General features: G+C 39.4%; 1 protein-coding gene and 1 pseudogene across 1 annotated transcript; both read right to left on the bottom strand.

Moving 5' to 3' along the window:
* Positions 1-1,495: 1,495 nt before the first annotated feature.
* Positions 1,496-19,141, bottom strand: PCP4 (Purkinje cell protein 4). Its single transcript, XM_007493076.3, has 3 exons — positions 19,028-19,141; positions 6,427-6,478; positions 1,496-2,032 (listed from the first exon to the last, which is right to left on the bottom strand). The coding sequence occupies exons 1-3, from the start codon at positions 19,034-19,036 to the stop codon at positions 1,905-1,907; spliced, it is 189 nt and encodes a 62-aa protein (XP_007493138.1). The 5' UTR covers positions 19,037-19,141; the 3' UTR covers positions 1,496-1,904.
* On the bottom strand, positions 16,314-16,414 carry LOC130454155 (U6 spliceosomal RNA; annotated as a pseudogene).
* Positions 19,142-19,534: the final 393 nt, after the last annotated feature.

Below are 19,534 nucleotides of genomic sequence, written 5' to 3' on the forward strand. Positions count from 1 at the left end.
GTGATTTTAAAGATCTGTCAAGACCTACATGAATGGATGCAGAAGAATATTCTACACCGTGACGACAACATTTCTGGATGAACAGCTGTGAATGACCTCATTATTCTCAGCAATGCAGTAATACGACACCTCCCAGTGACTCGTGATAAAAAACGGCATCTGCCATTCAAGAGAGAGCCAATGGAGCCGGAATGCAGACTAAAACATAGAGCGTGTTTCATTTATTTTTTAAGATCTCTTCCACAAAACAACTAATATGGGAACATTTTTGCATGGCAGCCCATGTAAAAGATATGTCAGACTGCTTACCAGCTCAAGGAGGGGGCAGGGCAGGAGGGAAGGTAAGTCAGAGGAGAGAGAATTTGGAACGAATAACTTTTTAAAAAGTGAGTGTTAAAAAATTGTTTCTACATGTAACGGGGGAATAAAATGTTATTTTTAAAAGATCAATGTCGGTTCAATGACAGATAATTTGCTCAAACCATACTCTCCTGAGAAGAAATTCACGTGGGCCTTGGAGGCCGACTGGGCATCTACAATCCGTGGGTATGGACATCCCATGCTAATCCTGAGCGATCACATATGTAAGTAGATAGGAAGCGTTAGGCAGATCCACCACACTTCCCTTATACTTGCATCCCTATTCCCACATGAAGAGAGACCCAAGGAAGCAAGTTTTCGTACCTTAAATATCTGAATAACTGGGAAAAGGTTGCGAGAAATCTGTATGGAGAATCTGTTTGAATTCCGTGGGTTATTGACTCAAACATCCACCCCTGCTGGTTTACGCCGGCATACGTGAGGTCTCAGCATCCCTCCCCTGAGCACCAAGGTCATGCCGTGCTCTGCTTCTTAGCCAGCCCTACTTAGCCTCAGATGACACAGACTATCCTGGACCTAAAAGGATCCACCCAAAACTTATCAACTGAAGAGGGTCTCTGTTAGGGAGAGGCTGAGAAACAGGCATGTGCTGTCACTCATCTATGAGTCTTGAAGGGGAGAAGAGACAGCAAAGCACTCAAAATTGAGCATTCTGGTAAATAATTCCAATGGGGAGCAAATAGGATCAAGACCACAGAAAAATAGAGACGAGATGAAAAAGATCTGTTCCTTCAGAGTTGTTTGATGAGCGAAAGCAGTGACGAGGAGCCAACATTTTCTGTGGCTCTCTCCCTACATTTTTGATAGCCAGGTGGGGTGATTGAAAAGGGAGGATGCCTTGCTATTGATTTATACCGTATTGGGTCTAAATTACATGATTCAAATATATGTTTAGTATATTTACTTTTCCTAGCCTAGATTAAAATCATTTCTTTCATTTCTTCTGCAAAGAAAACATAACCTATTTTTGCTACTCTAGCCATATAGCAAATACATAGAAAATGTATTCTTCCTCATCCGTCCTGTTTTTCCTTTATTCTAAAGAATTTGTTGGCGTAAAGGACATTCTTCATGCCAGACTTAGAATTTGCCTTATGTCCCTCGGGAAAAAGCAATGAGAAAATCAAATCTCCAAATGATGTCGCCCAGGTTTGAGAGGAGATAAAAATATAAATCTGTTTTGTATAACGTTTTATTAAGATAAATAGCAAATGAAGACAAATACTTCTTTATTTTGTTGTATTATTACATCAAATCAAGCTGTTAGCTACAGGGGAAACAGAACGAGAACCAGAGCTAAACAGATCATGGTAGTTACTTCAATAGCATTGCCTCACACCATCTGACGGGGATGTAAAGACCAAGAACTTCTCTCCATGCACTTCATATTTGTCATTCAGATGGCTAATGTGGGCTATTTTTAGGCTGTTGGTTTTGTGCTGATTAGCTTATTTTGTCACATGTTTCTTGTCTGATGACTGTAGAAATCTATTCACTGTCATTAACCATGAGGAAACGTAGCACTAAGCCTGGGACCCTGCCTTTTTCTTCTGGAACTTTCTGAACTGAGATTGTATTGCCACTGCTGCACGTTCGGTCTCCGGGGCATCCATGTCAATTTGAAATTCCTCTTGAATTTTCTTCTGTCCATCTGTCTCAAGGAAACAAACAAAATAGATCACTGAATTGGAAATAAGAGAACAGACCCTGCAATCAAGGCCAACTTGAAGAGCAGAATGAAATTCAGTGCAATTATTGTTATCACAGTCATAAGACAGTATGGGCATTGTTACTAGAAAGGAGACGGGAGACACTCAGGGACAAAATTATCATATTTAATCTTTCCCTCTTTATATCATTTCAAGTATTTCTTTTTTTAAATGGCCGTTTTTGAGCAAAAGTGTATTTATATTTCCAGAACTCCATATGAACTTTAGTCTCATATGTTTGACTAAATACTTAATAATTTATTTTTTTTAAATCCCAAATACTGAGCTTTAATAAAATGCAATCCTCATTCCTATCAAGAAGCACGAGAAAGCATCAGAATAAATGGAACTTACCTTGAACTAATAAGTAGTTTATGAAATGAGGTTAAGTTAGTAGCTTCCTAATAAGATCAGAGGTGAAAAACGGTCATAATCACCACTTTCTTCAATATTATACTAGAAATGGTAGCTCTAGCTATTAGACAAGACAAAGAACTTGAAGAAATTCGAATAGGCAATGTGGGGTAAAAATATCAGTCTATGCGCATGATATGATGATATCCTTAGAGAATCCTAGAGGATCTACCCAAAAAAGTAGTTGAAAAATTAACAACTTTAAACAAAATTGCAAGATATAAAATAAACCCTCATATATCACCATCATTTCTATATATTAGCAACAAATTTGAGCAGCAAGAGATAAAGAAATGTCCTTTTTTTTAAAAGAAATTACATTTAAAATAACTATAAACAATATAAGATATTTGGGAGTGTTTCTGCCACAAAGGAATTATATATTACAATTACAAAATATTCTTCACAAAAATAAAGATGGATCTAAGCAATCGCTAATGCATAAACTGAGCCAATATAATCAAAATGAAAGTTCCACTTAATTGGTTTACTTATTGGCACACCAATCAAAAATTATTTTATAGAGCTCATAAAAAATAACAAAATTTATGTAAAAGAACAAAAGGTCAAGGAAATCAATGAAAAAAATGTGAGGGAAGGTAGTATAGCACAACCAGATTTCAAATCACATTACAAAGTGGCAATCACAAAAATAATCTCTTACCAACTAAGAAATAGAATGGTGTATCAGTGAAATAGATTAGATACACAGCAGTAAATGACTGAAGTAATCTAGTGTTTGGTCAACCTAAAGATTCAAGTTTTAATAAGAAGAATTCACTATTTGACAACAAATCTTGAAAAAACTGGACAGCATTTGGCAGAAACTAGAATAGACCAACAGCTCACAATGTATACCAAGATAAATTTAGCTATAAAGAGTGATATCATAAGCAAATTAGGGGAGCAAAGAAATTTTTATCTATTAGATCTCTGAATAAACAGACAATTTATGACTAAACAAGAGATACAAAGGACCATAAAAAGTAAAAAAAAAAAAAGGTTACATGAAGTTTAAAAAATTTTGCACAAACAAAGCCAATGCAACCAAGATTAGAAAGAAAGCAGGAAACTGAGGGATGGAGAAGTTTTTAAAAATTTCTCTGATAAAGAGCGCACTTCTTGGATATTTAGGCAACTGATACAAATGTTTAAAAATAAGTCATTCCCCAATGGATAAATGTTAAAAGAATATGAACAAGCAGTTTTCAGAAGAAGAAATCAAAATGTTCCAAGTCACCATTAATTAGAAAAAAAGTAAATCAAAACAACTCTAAGGTACAACTTCACACCTGTCATATTGCCTAATAGGACAGAAAAGGAAAGAGGATATTGGAGGGAATATGGAGAACAATTTGAAACTATGCCCAGAAGGCTAAGAAATTGTAAATAGTCGTTGCTCCAGCAATAGCACTACAAGGTCAGTATTCTGAAAAGATCAGTGGAAAAGGAAAAGGGCCTCTCTGTACAAAAACATGCATGGCAAAGAATTGGAAATCTAAGGGACGCGAATCCTATCCCCTTTCCAGAGACTGAGGTGTTACAGGATGAGGGGGAATGAGGGGATGGGGAGGCCTTCTTTGTGTTAGAGAATAATGGTATGTTTGTGATTATACCTTTGAGAGCAACTATTTCTTTGTAAAAGCTAATCCAACTTTACAAGATTAAATAGAAGTAGGATAAGGGGGCGCCCACTGTACTAGAAACGACCTGATTGGGCACTAAGCCATTGTCAGAGATTTCCTAGAGCCCTTAAAACGACCAGAGAAGGCTAAGTGGGGTACAGGCAGTCAATATCACACAATAGTAGAGAGTGGAATAGTTTATACACACACACACACCTCATTTCAGTTGATATAGTCACTTAACAGTACCACAGATGATGAAGTGTTGATGTGTTAAGGAGGTATTACCACAGGGGCGGCTAGGTGGTTCAGTGACTAGAAAGCCAGGCTTGGAGATGGGAGGCCCTAGGTTCAAATCTGACCTCAGACTCTTCCTAGTTGTTTGACCTTGGGCAAATCACTTAACCCTGTTGGCTAGGACTTAGCACTCTTCTGCCTTGGAACCTGTACTTAGTATTGATTCTAAGGGAAAAAAAGGAAAGGAAAGGAAAGGAAAAAGGAAAGGAAAGGAAAGGAAAGGAAAAAGGAAAGGAAAGGAAAGGAAAGGAAAGGAAAGGAAAGGAAAGGAAAAGAAAAAAGTGATATTAGCCAGTGATTTCTTTACTAGTTGGGAATCCCTTTCTCTGATGGAATTGAATGGAATTTTCTTTCCTCTGAAGGAATTAATTTTTTTTTTTACAAAAAAACTAAAACAAAACCAATTATGTATGTCCCTGAAAATCTTAAATAGTCCATCCATGGCAGGAACCAGAAGTTGAGAACAAATTCAGCCCCTGAAAACAAATTGCTCCGGGGGCATCAAGAGGATGTTCCAGCCTGTGCAATTGGACGTGGCATCCAGTAGAGTAATTTGCCCCATACCCAGAATTTTGAGAAAATGGAAGGCATAGCTAGTGAAGGAATTCCAGGCAGACATGGATCTATAGACGGGGGGCTTGAGATGATCATCAACTTCAAGAAGGATGATGCTAGACTCACCGAAGAGGCTGTCTGGCCAAAAGATTCCTACTGATGAAGAGATCAACTTTGTGGAGACTTCATTAGGAGGCAAAGTGAAAGAGTGAACAAGCGTGGCAATGGGATTTCTCTACAAGTGCCTCCCCACTCCTGTCTTCTGTGCTTGCCCTGCCCATGCATGTATTAGAGGGACAATTTACATCTAGGATAAGCTCATGCCTTGACACAGGGTAGCCTCGAATCCACAGTAGTAGCCACACTTTGGGGACCCAACCCACAAGTAATGTAATTACTTGCATTAATGTCATGTATTTGTAATTAATGTAAATTCGGTATATGGAAATGAGAGGTTAGCAATATGTGCAACTGTGAAAGAAAATAGACGAAAACAAAGTTATTCCACAATAATGAAAGATAAAAGGTAGGAGTGAAATAACAGAGCTACAACCCCAAATTCAATATGCTGAACTTCGTCATCAAATGAAAAGAATGGACCTTTGAAAACAGGAATATTTGAGGCTGACCAAAGGAAAAAAAGGAAAGAGAGGAACTGACTCGCAAATATCACAAGCAACAGAAATGCTGTGAATTCTTCACATTTAGAAGTTTTTCTAAAGAGATTAAATGGTGGGCTTCGGCCTCGCTCTTCTCCGCCTCAACAGTGCATGATCTACCTTAGGGGAAGGATTTTCTTACTCTGCGTCCTCAGTCCTTAGCACACTGCTTGGCATATAGTAAGCATTTGGTAAGTACTTTTCTACTGTCTAATTTACATAATTCTTTCTTTCATGGACCCACGTTCAGGCTAAGGGGGAGACTCGGCAGAGGGCGCAGCATAATGGACCGAGAGTTGATCTGGGATTCGGAGCTCCCGGGTTCACAGGCAGCCTCTGAAACCAGTTCTGTGACCTTCAGAAATGACTTGAGCTTTTCATTTCCAGGTACCAAAGTTGTACCTTGCAGAGAGAGTTACGACAATATTGGCATGTAGATGTGTGTGCGTGCGTGCTCACACATGTGCACATACATGCTGTGAATGTATTCCATTATGGTGTTACATGTGGATTATGTGTATCCTCAAGGGCATGAAGGAACCTGTGTTTTATCAGGACAGGGAACTCTTTTAGGGGAAATTGCTGAACCGCTTCGGATCACAGCTCCCCCCGCCGGACCTCATTCTTGGGGATTTCGTTGTCTCAGACACGTAGGGATATTGAATGACGAGTCACACAGCGATCCGGTTCGGAGGCATGATTGGGGCTTGCGCCTTCCTGTGTTCAGTCAACAAGGCTTTACCCCATTGTTCTGCCTCTGTGTATGAGCTTAGTATATTCTCTTACCATTCTCGCCAGAGGGCTTCTCCTTTTCACTGGTTGTCTCAGTACCCTTTTGCTGCAGACATAAGCAGAACAGAAAGAAGTTGTAATCAGGTGTAAACATGGAGATTTGAACCCCAGACTTCAATCCCCAGAAGTCCTTGGCACTTCCCAGAATGCCCAATAATCTCACCTGAGATCCCCACCTGGGCAAGAACAAAATTTGTATTTAAACTGACTGTACCATCTACTTGGGTCTCTCTGCTTCATGAGCAGGCAAGATGTAAGCAGCTGTGAATGGGCTCTGTGCCTAGGCACGTGCTTTCTTATTTTGTATTTTCTTTATCCTTGATTTCTAATCATGTTTAATAAACCTCTAAAAATATAATACTTTTAGTAGAGAAACTAATTTAATTTTTACACAGGTAGATCTAGTAGGGTTATTTTGTACGCGCACACACGTGCGCGCGCACACACACACACACACACACACACACAAACACACATTACGACCCGTTCTACATTATCAAGGGAAAAAATCCAAGCTATCCATAGGCACATGGGAAAAAATCCCCATTATTACCAATTAGAAAAGAAGCAATTCTGAGGTTTTCCCTGACACTTACTTATTTCCTTAACAAAGCACTGCTGTTCCTCCTCACCTTGACCTGCATACGTCGCGTTGGCACCTCAGTTCTCTCCCAGACCATTTACTCTACACCCCCACTTCCTTCTTTTCTTCTCATCTTAACCCCTTGGTAAGCCAACTTAATTTGGTTTATCTCAGTCAAGTGTAAGCCTTGGCTGCCTTTCCCACCATTTGACACCTTTGAAGGAAGTTGAGAAAATTACATAACTTAACTGTTGAACAAATTTATAATACACAATTGCAATGGGACCCTCCCCATGTCTAGGCCACTCTACTATACCTCCTTTATCAGCTCTTGATTCATTTTCCAAAATGGCTTTTCCAAACGTTTTCATATTTCCTTAAACTTCCTGCAGCTCCCCGCCCCCCTACTCGATCAGCAGAGATCGGTGTCTCCTATTTTGCAGGAAATAAAAGAGTTCCACCTTCTCCCCTCTTCATCATCTTCTATCACTCAGGTGCCTTCTGCCACTGCTTCCTCCTTTACCCATGTCTCAAGTGATAAAATGCCCTTATTCCTTAGCAAGGTGAATCCCTCGTTTTGTTCAAGCAATCTTGTGTCACTCCGTATTCTCCAACAGATTACCCCTCTGTATCTCCACTTTATCACCTGTTTTCCGTCTCTCCCTGCCAATTGGCTCATTCCCTACTGCCTACAAACATGCCCATGTCTTCTGAATCCTGGGGGATGGGGCAAACATCCTCATTTGATCTTTCTCTCTCTGCTATCATCCTATACCACTTATGCCTTTGTATCTAAATCCTCCAAAGGCCATCTACAGTAGGCAGCTTTCTTCTCACTCTCTTCTTAACCCCTAACAAACCAGGATCCAGTCTTAACATTTCGCCAGAACTACCCTCTCCAAAAGTACCAATTATTTCTTACCTTAACCCATGACCCCTTCTCAATCCTCATTTTTCTCCATCTCCCTGTAGCTTTTGACCTTCTTGTTTCCCCCATTCGTCTTGATAATATTGTCTCTCTAAGTTTTTGGGACACCTCTTTCTCCTAGTCCTCGTCCATTTTCTTACCATTCATTCTCACCCAGACACCCTTTAAGCATGGGTGTCCCTCTGGATTCTGCCCAGGCTGTTTTCTCTTTTCTTATATGCTGCTTTCCTTGGTTACCTCATCAGCCCCTTGCAATTCTCAAATCTACCTATCCTGCCCCAACCTCTTTATTGACCTCCAATCTTGCATCTCAGACATTTCAGACCTCTCAAACTGGATGTCCAGAAGACACCTGAAACTCATTCCCAAAACAGAATTCATTGTCTTTCTCCCCAAATCCTACCTCTATCCCTTCCCTATTACACAGCATCATCTTCCCAGTCCCTCAGGCTCACCACCTAGGAGTTATCCTCAACTTATCATTGTCTCATAACCCCATATCCCATCTATTGCCGAGATCTGCTGCTTTCACTTCTATAATACACCTCATATGCTCCCTTTTCTGCATTGCCACCGCCATCACTCTAATGCAGACACTTGTCACCTGAATCCTTATAATAGCTTGCTGATAGATCTTCTGGCTTCAAGTCTCCCTCAACTCCAATTCATCCTCCATTTAACCACTAAAGTGATTTTGATTTTCCTAAAGTGCAGGACTAACTATGTCACTCCCCTATCCATACATTTCTGGGGGCAGGGTCAAGAAGGAGCAAAAGTCAATTCCTCTGTGAAAACTCTTTCACACCAATTAAAAACAAAGTGCTTCAAGGGGGACAAAAAGACAAATCCAACAGCCACACAGTGCTGGGGGACCCTCCTACTCCATTCAACTTAAAAGGTACACAGAGAAGGTAGAATTCTCAGGTCTAAGAAAAAGAAAGAAGGAAGGCCCCAGTGCCCCTCCACTCCCCACCTACTATGCTGAGACTCCAGTGGATGGGCCAAGGGCACCAGCCAGTAGAGAGTGCCTTGCTACCACAGCTACATGAGGTTCAGGGCTCTGACCACAGCTGGCGGGGAGGCAGATGAAGGAGAAGGGCAAAAAGGAGGGTAGCCTGGTTGTGTCATTCAGTCACTACTCCTCCATCTTGGGCCTCTGCCTCTGGAAGTTTTAGTCTCAGGGCACATTCACCACTGCAGATCAGCTCAACTGGCTTAATCCAGTTTATCAATAGTGCACAGAGGAAGCCTCCAGAGAGCAGAAAAGTCCAACCTCAAAATAGACAGAAAGCCAAACTGAACAAGGCAGAACTACAGGTCTCTCCTTATTGATCCAAACTGAAATATACATCAAATTCTCAGGCATAAGGGAAAAATCCAAAACCCCTCCTTCATCTATTGCTCTGAGACCCACAGTAAGACTCCAGCTGTGAATTCCAGGGTGAAGGCTGCAACTGTGACAGGGTACCTTGATGCCACCACAGGAAGCTCAGAGCTCTGACTGGGCAGCTGGCAAGGAGGAAGCTGGCAGAAAGGAGAATAGAGAAGGACTGAGGGTAATTGTCTTCAGCCTCCACACCTTCACTTTCACCTTCAGCCTCTGCCTGCAGCTGGGGAAGATCTGGTCTGGTGGTACATTAATATAAGTCAACTTCATCAACCCAATCCAATTAATCAGCAGAAGAGTGAAGAAGCCCCTTCAGGGTTGAAAAGTCCAAACTCACAGATCCACCAAATAAACAGAGGAACAAGAATACAGTCAATAAGGAGGGGGAAAGAAGGGGAAAAAATGAGTAAATAACAGAAAAAGAAAAAATAAATTATAACCAACAGCTTCTATTCAGGTAATGAACAGAACAAATGGAAAAAAGGACCAAAAAACACCAAGCAAAAACACAAAAACTCCAGCAAATTGGACCCAGGCTTTGAAAGAACTCAAAACACAATAAAAAAAAATTAAGAGAGACTGAAGAAAATTGGAAAAATAACTTAAAAAAGCAAAATAGGTCATCTGGAAACAGAGGTATATGAACTAAAACAAAAAAAATAGGGTTTTAAAAGTCATAATCGACCAGCTCAAAAAGGAAGCAAAGATAATAAAAGATAAAAATAATGACATATGAAGAAAAATAGATCAAAAGGAAAAGGAGGCTGAAAAAGCCAGGGATGAAATTCAATCTTCAAAAATTAGAATTGAACAACTAGAAGCAAATAAGTCTATAAAACAAAATCAAAAGAATGAAAAAATTAGAGAAAAATATTAAACACCTCATTGATAAAACAATAGACCTGGGAAATAGATCCAGGAGAGACAATTTAAGAATTATTGGACTACCTAAAAATCATGACTAAAGAAAAAACATAGATATCATTCTACAGGAAATTAGCCAAAAAACTTCCCTGATAGTCTTGAACTAGAAGATAAAGTAGAGAGATTAAAAGAATCCACAGATCACCTCCTGCATTAAATCCCCAATTGACAACCCCCAAGAATGCTATCACCAAGTTCAAGAACTTCCAGACCAAGGAAAAGATACTACAGACTGCTAAAAAGTAACAATTCAGATATCATGGAGCCACAGTCAGGCTTACACAGGACCTGGCTACATCCACATTGAAGGACTGGAGGGCAAGGAATATGATATTCTGTAAAACAAGGTAAATGGATCTACCACCAAGAATCAACTACCCAGAAAATTTGACTATATATTCTTTCAGAGAAAAGTATGGTCATTTAATAAAATGGAAGATTCCCAAGCATTCTTTAAGAAAAGACAAGACTTAAACAGAAAATTTGATGCCCAAACACTGAACTCGTGTAGAGATCAGAACCCTGTCAGTTTGATAATAGGATTAACTCTCCCCTTTCCTATTTTTTAGCTAAGCAAATAAAAAACTTAAAGTATCCCTACTTACCATTAAGTATGAGAGTTCACAAGTCACTTACTAGAGTAAGCTTGCACTACCAAAGGCTACTGCCCCCCGCCTTGGGTAGTGCTAGACAAATTGAAAGAATGCCTTGGTTTCTGTGAAAGAAGAATGATAGGAAGTGACAGAAAGTGTCTTGGAAAATAGGAGCATAAAAAGAAGAGACTAGCATGGTCTAAGGCATTCCTTTCCTTACTTCTGGATAGATTGGTTCTGGGGATTCCTTCCTGGCTTCTGGATAGATTGGTTCCAGAGATTCATTCCCTTCCTGGCATTTGGAATGAGTGGCTGAGATTCCTGCCTTGGCTTTGGAGGAGACTGTGTTGGTGGAACTCTGGCTGAAGACACCACTGGGACTTCTAGCTGAGGATTACTGGTAAATCCATGTGGAGATAAGGGACTCAGGGAGCTTGACTTCTCAGGCAGTCTGCAAAGTCCCCATATGTGCTCTGTAGGCTCCCCCCTCACCTCAATGAGACCCATCCTCCCTGATTTCATTTGTTTTGAGGAATTTTATTATCTATTTTGTGTTTGGAGGATTTGGGCAAGCTGAGCATGCCATACTCTATTACCTTAGCTCCCAATATATAGCTCCACTTTCTCCACTTACTTTAAATAATCCATCAGCAGGCTCATTTGGCTCAAAGGAAAAGCATTTACTAAAGTCACATAATATGAATTTTGACTATAAAATATTTTCCCAATAAAATTGGGGTGTACTGTCCCATAAATACTTTGGCATCAGAGGAAAGAGTCAACACATACAGAGTATAAACTGAGATAAAGACACACATATAGCAAAGACACATGAATAATACCTGTCCCAGGCAACTCATGCCTTCATCAGAGTAGGATCCCAGTATCCTTTCTCCTTTATCATTTCATGGTGTCCTGACGAGATGACTTCATCAGTTGCATACCCTGGGCCTACAGCTCCAACCAATTGAAATGGTAACTTCTTCCTTGGTTCAGTTCTCTACTACGTAGGTCCTATTCTTTAGAGATGCCTCTACTTACTTTACTAACTCTCTCTCCTCCAAGTAATTCCGTTGCAAGATGCCATTACTGAAAGATGATAGGAAGAGAGAGAAATCCTTTCACCTGTGTTGTCATCTGGGAGAGACTGAGTGGAAGTCACACTATGCAAATATGATTTCTCCATTGACTATTTACAGAGCTAGAAAGCTCAGATTTTTAAAGTAACCAGAAGGTATCCCAACTACCCTTTGCCTAATCAAAGACAATTCTTCTAACTCTATTAAGGAAACTTCATGCTTCATAAAAGATTGAGAGCATTATATCTATATTTTGTTTAACATAATATTTCTCTCATTTACCCTTTACTTTCTGTAACAACATCAAATAGGTTGTTGTTTCTTAGGGGGGAGGGCAATTGCCAGTACCCATCAGTCCCCATTGTGCTTTTAGGTGCTTCAAATGTGTCTTGCATATTCTTATATATACATGTTGTCTTCCCTCTTAGTATATAAACTCTTTGAGAAAAGGACCTGTTTTGCTTTTGTCTTCATTTCCCAAACACAGAAGAACAATTACAGACACAAATGGCAAACTAATAGATGATTGTTGACTGACAGATTGGTAGTGCTTATATACATTTTACTCTGACCTTAAGTTCTGTCATTACTTAACAGCTTTTATGACTTATTATTTGAACCAATCATTACTTAGAATTTCATCATTGAACCTTCACTTCGATTTCTATATTTTGTTTGTTTTCTTGGAGCGCATTACTTTTTTTGCATTTTCACCTGTAAATGATGTATTTACTATTTCTATATTTTTATATTTACTATTAATATCTCTGTGCCCTAATCATAATTCCTGTAAAATTCACATATACTAAGAAATAAGTATATTCTTTAGCAATCCTGTTTAGAAGTTCTCTTTAAAACTTTAAATGTTTTAATTCTAGTTTCTCAAGCAATTTATTCAGTTCTGTATTTTTCCTTTTGTTTCTCTTCATGTTAAACTGAGAGAGGGATGGGACATGTCCTGTCACTATTGTATGATTTATTTGTATGGAGACCCTACTTTAATATTACTGCTTTTTTGCTTTTCTTCTTCTAGATTGTCTTCTTTGCTTTGATGTGAAGTGCATTGCTAATCAATTATCCTCTCTTTTGTTTCTTTGGTGAATTCAGGTTTTTTCTATTCTGCCTGTTATTTTTGACCATACAAGCTATAATTATATTCTCACAAGTCTTATTTCCCTTTTAAATCATTCAGATGCATTTTTCTGAGGTTTTATGATCTCTAAGGAATCCACAGGAACCACAGACGGACATTCGAATCATTTTCCTTCCTACATTCCTTTCTCCTTCTTAGATGGCTAAATGCTTCTCTCTGATGTAGGAGCCATTTCCCCTTCTACTATTTGTACCTTCCCTGTTTGAATGTGTTTATCATTCTGCTCCTTAACAGTTTCACTTCCTGAAGCTGTTCATAATTAGTCTTTTTTCTTTAATTTTCTCTTACTACTTACTTTCTAATTCCTTCCCCTTTCCTGGTGGTTTCCCTGGAGGCCAGATGTCAAAACTGACTCAGCCACCCATACTAAGTAATTCCCTGTCAATAGTCTGCTGAGTTTCTGGGGGTACAATGCCCATGTCATCTCCCCCCTCTGCAACTATCTAGGGGAAAGGAGGCAATGGTCTCAGACTTCTGTAGTTTCTTCAGAGCTGAGAATGGTTATAGAGCTGTCCCTGCCTATTGTTAGGAGAGAGGTATTGACTGTAGGCAATGCCCAGGCTGGAATGGTTGCCAAGGTTACAGTGACATCTGGGTGACTCCCTTGAGTGCTTTTACCCTAGAAGCAACTAGAGAAGTGACAAGGTTACAAATGCAAGGTCCACATATCCCACAGGGGAGTGGCCAAAACTTGAACAGGGAGGGAAAGGCTGTGGACCCAGGGTCTTTAGGGGAGTGTCCTCAGTGAATGCCTGGATCCTAGGTAGGTGGGGTCCTGCTTGGAGTTCTGAAGGATGTCCAGCAACTGCTTCCCCCGATTGACAGATAGGTCACAAGGGGGAGAGTCAGCCCTTAAGATAGAAGTGTAGAAACCAGGCCTGGGGCAAAAACTAGAACACCAGATAGAAACAGAGAAGCCAAAAGACTCCATCTTCAGAAGTCATCTTCTGACAGGAATAGATCCCTTTAGGAAATCAGATTCCTGAGTTGTCTGCAGAGTTGGTATGTGACGTTTCTGTTAAAGAATATCCTTTTGCAAAGTACACGTTAACTACAAATATTCCCAATTATTCAAATACCCAACTGGGTTTTATAGAGATTTTAATTAATACAAATGTGGAATTCAAGAAAAGAGAGAAAGATAGAAAAAGGAAATAAGTATGAAGGGCCTTAAGCCAACATGGCCTAGACCTGAGTCTTAAGAGAGAGAGATCAGTCAGTCAATCTTTTGACACTCACCACAAGGTCTGTCTAAATATTCAAATACATCTGTAAAATATTGTTACTCAAGTATTTATAATTGTTTATAGTATGGGTATTTGAATAATTGGGAATATTTCCCTGGCGACCACTTTATATTTGATTTAAAACCCAAGACACTGTAGTGAAACATATTTTCTGCGGTCAAATTTACTCATCCTCTCTTATATCTATCACAATTTATATCTTCCACTATTTTAATCACTACAGTTTAAGAGCTCAACCATTTTAAATCTAACACTCCTGCCAAAATTTGAGCCCTTCACAGCTGATTCAGATCAAAGTGATCCCTGCCCCTTTTTGCATGTTTCTGTTCTTTCTTGAGCATCTGCTATGTGAGACTTCCAAGTTCACCCTCAGACCTCCCTCTTTCTTCCATAAAAGTGTATTCCTGTTCTCCTCTTTATTTCTTTACGGTACCAAAACAGCAAAACTTATCCCAGTCCTTCTGCCTTAGTTACCTGAAAACATTAGCATTCTGGTGGGGTCCTTGCTTCTTCTCCCTCTTTTAGCATGTAAATACTTCCTCTTTTTATGTTGCTGTTCAGTCATTTTTCTGGTATATCCAAATACTCTTGATCCCATGTGATTTGGGGTTTTCCTGATCCCCCTGATTTGAGGTTTTCTAAGCAAAGACAGTGGTATGCCATTTCCTTCTCTAGTTCATTTTACAGATTAGGCAACTGAGGCAAATAGGACTAAATGGCATGCACAGGGTCCTACAACTAGTAACTGTCTAAGGACAGATTTAAACTCAGGAAGAGGAGTATTGCTGAGTCCAGACTCAGTACTCTATCCACTACACAACCTAGCTAGCTGTTCTTTTCATTTCCAACTATGTCCTGATCTTGGATATATTCATCTTCAAGACTTCACGTCTTCCATTTAATTAAAGATCTATTTTCCCCTTTAGGATTAGATGTGGGTTCTTGCTTATACATCTTTCACTTTTACCTTCTAGGATATCACATTCTAAACTCTTCTCCTTTACACATGTAAGGGTAGAAGGGGAGGGAGAGAGGAAGATTTAGTTACCTCCACCTCATCTCAATTGATCAAGTTACATGATTTAATCAGAAGTGATGAGGTTGTAATGTGCTATCAAGATAGTAACACCTGGTTATTCCTTTAGGAAGTGTGAAATCCTTCCTCTTGCTTCCCTCATCCCCCTTCCCTCTCTCTCCTCTCTCTGTCTCTCTCTCTCTGTCTCTCTCTGTCTCTCTCTATCTCTTTCTCTCTCTTTTCTCTCTCTCTTCTCTCTCTCCCTTTCTGTCTCTCTCTCTGTCTGTCTCTCTGTCTCTCTCTGTCTCTGTCCCTCTCTGTCTCTCTCTGTGTCTCTCTTTGTCTCTCTCCTCTCTTTCTGTCTCTCTCCCTTTCTGTCTCTCTCTCTGTCTCTGTCTCTCTCTCTCTGTCTCTCTCTTCCTCTCTCTCTGTCTCTGTCTCTGTCTCTGTCTCTCTCTGTCTGTCTCTCTTTCTCATTATCAGATACATAAAACTGGCTGCAATGGTATAATTTTGCATAGTTATAAATAGTTGTCAGCATGAGATAGCTGACTTTTCAGATGACCTAAAGCAGGGTCAGGTATTAATTCTTTACTGCCTCATAAGAAAGGGAAGCCCAGTTTTTCTGCTCTCCTCCCTACTGGCCACGGTGTCTAGTAAGGAAGCTAATCATCCAGAGAGATATCCTAGCTAGCAGTTGGAATGTCAGTCTAAGAAAACTTGAGACGCAGGAAAGGGAGTGGCGGCACACGTTCTCTAGAGAAGGTAATGGCAAACTGCTCCAGTATCTTCACAAAGAAAACCCCAAATGGGGTCAGAAAGAGTCGAGTAAGCCTGAGAGAATGACTAGACAGCAGCATGTACACATGCATGCAGTCAAATGGGTACACAGAAGCAGCCAGAAATGCCTTGGAGGAGTGGCAGAGAGAAAGCAGACGAGCCCTCGTGTGGATCTCACCCAGCTTCTTTTCCAAAAATATGAAATACTTCATGAATTTACTTGTCTCCCTTGCATGATGCTAATCTTCTCGGTAGTGTTCTAATTGTAATGTATGCGCTGCCCAAGGGAGCACCTGCTCAGCCTCTTTGTAGGTGGTTTTTACCCCACCGTAATGCTCTTCGAAAGTAGGGAATCTTTTTCCTTCATTTCATAGCCCCAGTGCTTAGCACATGTCTAACACATAGTAAGTGATTAAGAAATTCCTAACTGAAGAAGAAGAAATGGGAAGGAGCTACTCTACGGAAACCATCTCCAAACCATCCGAAGAGATCTGAATGTCTGCTTCACAACCATCAGATTGACAAAGATGAAAAAAGAGAGAAAGAGGAGCCCATTGTTGGAAGGGTGATTGGAGGACAGCATCTATGACATCTGCCGTCAAGTGGTTGGAGGATTCCATGCCAGCAGTTAGTCATCTGAGCCTTAACAGGCAAAACTTGGATTCTCTAAGTTGAAGTAACAGGGAAACAAAATTCATCCTGATATGAGCGGATATATTCTAAGAGAGCTACCCGAGCGCAGAATAGGCTGCCTCGAGACAATTAGAAAGACTGGAGATGAAGACGGGTTTAGTCTGCTGAGGAAGGAATTCTTATTCCAATATGGACAGGAATAATATTCTTGCACACGGCAAACAATTAATGAATATTTAATTTTTTTTAATTCTGTTGAACTGATTAGATAGTCTGAATTCTCTTCCATTTGTCAGATGCTCGTATTCTATGAATGGAGATGAAGTGAGCTGTGTATGCCCATGTGTTTTGAAAAATTGCTATTCAAAGCTAAAACATTGTTATTAGTAAAAACAAGTATTATTTAGCAGTTATGGTTAAATTGATTTTTTCACTGTTATCATGAAATGCAGGACTTTTTCTAAGAAAGCACACTTCTGGACAATTTTAGTTTTTATTTCAAGTTACTAATTAATTCTGTATTGGGATCATCTTTGAGTTCGTTTCTTATATTATTCCAGGAATATCAAATATACTTTAATTCTAGAATTTAATTAGAGTTCCCCCAAACCACCTCCACTCTCTCACATTGCTATATATTTGGACTTCGCTTTCATCACTACTCTTGCGCTTCTCCTTTCAATCACATTTCAACTCTGGGTTTTGCAGAAGGAAGAAAGGTTGTATGTTATAAAGGGATTCCCAAGGTCAGTCTTGTGCTTTGGCTCCCTGAGCCCCAGTCTCCTGAAAACCTGTCCATGCAGAAAGGAAAGGCAGTGGGACTGCCACGCGCACATAATAACTGAGAAAGATACTCCTCGATGCTCAGCTCTAAGCCATTAAAGAAGTGTCGACCATTCGGCTGAGTTGTTGAAAATCGAATTCATCTTAACTGATCTACAGGAAACCCTTTCGAAAATACAAAGTTATCATCTACCTAAAGGAAAGTATTTTTCAACTTTGTTAAATTTCTTAAACGAACCGTTTGGCTCTATAAGGCCTGCCAGGAACTGAAAGCTGTGCCTGCATATCACATTATCTAGTGTCAGAGAAAATAACGACCTTGGGGGAAGGGGTCTGCGAAGTCGAACTGGGCAGAGAAAAGGGGAATGGTAGAGGAATCTGTAATTCTGGACTTTCATTCCCATTTAAATGACTACAAATTATTTTTTTAAGATAGTGGCTAGTGGAATGCCTGTGAACAAAAGCATTAATAGAGATTCCCCTAATTAAATACTCATTAGAAAAATGATTCTGACCCCGACACATTGAGCTCTGAAAACTTTGTTCTATGAACATTAAAAGATATGAAATTGGCATAGTGTGAAGAGAAGATTTTTGAGGAAAGAATAATTGAGATCAGGAAAGGAAGATAATCAATAACTGATCAATGAAATGTACATCATAATTTAAAGCAATTCCTTATACTGTGAATATATAAATTCTTTAAATGCTGTAAGAGTGGCTCAGACACACAGCCAAATTCTATAGTTTATATTCTGGAATCTGCATTTTTTTAAAGGAACACATTTTTGTCCCAGATTGCTTCATGTTTTGGAGAAAAAGAAGTTAATAAAATTACTTTTCATTTAGAGATTTCCTTTTCCCTCTCTGAACTACCTCTCTGTGCACGCACACATACACACACACGCTTATCTTCATAACAGCCATTTGTATGTATGTCGGACACAATTTCCCTTTTAATTCTTGGTACCATGCTTAAGCATAGCCATTTGAGGGATAGTATAACAGCTGTCCACATTTACTGATATCAGTGAATGCTGAAGCAGCTGAAGAGCTGCTTATTTTCTGCTTGTCCTCTACTGGCTTTCTTTTATGCAGGAGTAACTACCCGTTGTTGGTGTTCTTAAGGAATACATTGAATAAAAACATAGGAATCATAGCAATGATTAGACAGAAATCTTTTGGCATCACTTCAGATTGAGCAAACCTGGAGTTCTTACACAAACCACAAGTTAGTCTCAAAGTACTCAAGGATCATCCTTGTTCTCTACAAGAAAAAAGTTGAAGTTGAGCATTGAGCCAATTTCTATGATTGCATCTTGAGTATAAACAGCTTCAATTCAAACTAATTAAGCAAAGATGATTTTCTTATCCTTATCTAGTCCTCAGCTCTGTGGATCTGCTTTAAAATATTTGCTTCTGAGTTTTTTTGATAATAGTTTCTTCTCTATCTATCCACCATCACAATTCCATAGAGAAGAATGACTTACCTCACTCATTGCTTTTTTAAATGTCAGGTCCCAGATCTCTACTTCCTCAGAACAGAAGAAATTGCAGAAGGTTTGCTGCAGTTCCTCCTAGCTGTTGTCTTTAAAAGGCTGCTGCTGGCATTCTGCCACCAGGAAGCCAACAAGATTCTCTTACCTGCTTTAAATACTCAGCACACATTTGATAGCACCAAGGGCCACCTAGTGTACAAAGGGAAAAGAGTATCCACAGTTGTTGAATAAGCAAAATAGTAGGAAAAAAGAAAAAGGAGAAAAGTGGGGATCACAAATGCGAAAATAATGATACAATTTCACTAGGTTACATAATTAAAACATGTGGCAAATGCTTTTAAAATGCCAATCAATAAGAATAAGTTAGCTTTTTAAAAGAGATCATAAAGCAAGTATGCCTTTTAACATCTAACTCTCTAAGGACAGGGTCTCTGTCTTAATTTTTTTAGACCAAACATTGTAGGTAATAAATAAATTAATTTAATTTAAAATTTTAAG

Source organism: Monodelphis domestica, chromosome 4 (genome assembly GCF_027887165.1).
Source record: "Monodelphis domestica isolate mMonDom1 chromosome 4, mMonDom1.pri, whole genome shotgun sequence".
In the NCBI taxonomy this organism is placed as follows: Eukaryota; Metazoa; Chordata; class Mammalia; order Didelphimorphia; family Didelphidae; genus Monodelphis; species Monodelphis domestica.

Excerpts from the sequence above, each read along its gene's own strand:
- PCP4 (XM_007493076.3), bottom strand. Across the intron at positions 2,033-6,426 it reads GAAGCCCTCTGGCGAGAATG|ATGGACAGAAGAAAATTCAA; the intron begins GTAAGAGAATAT and ends TCCTTGAGACAG.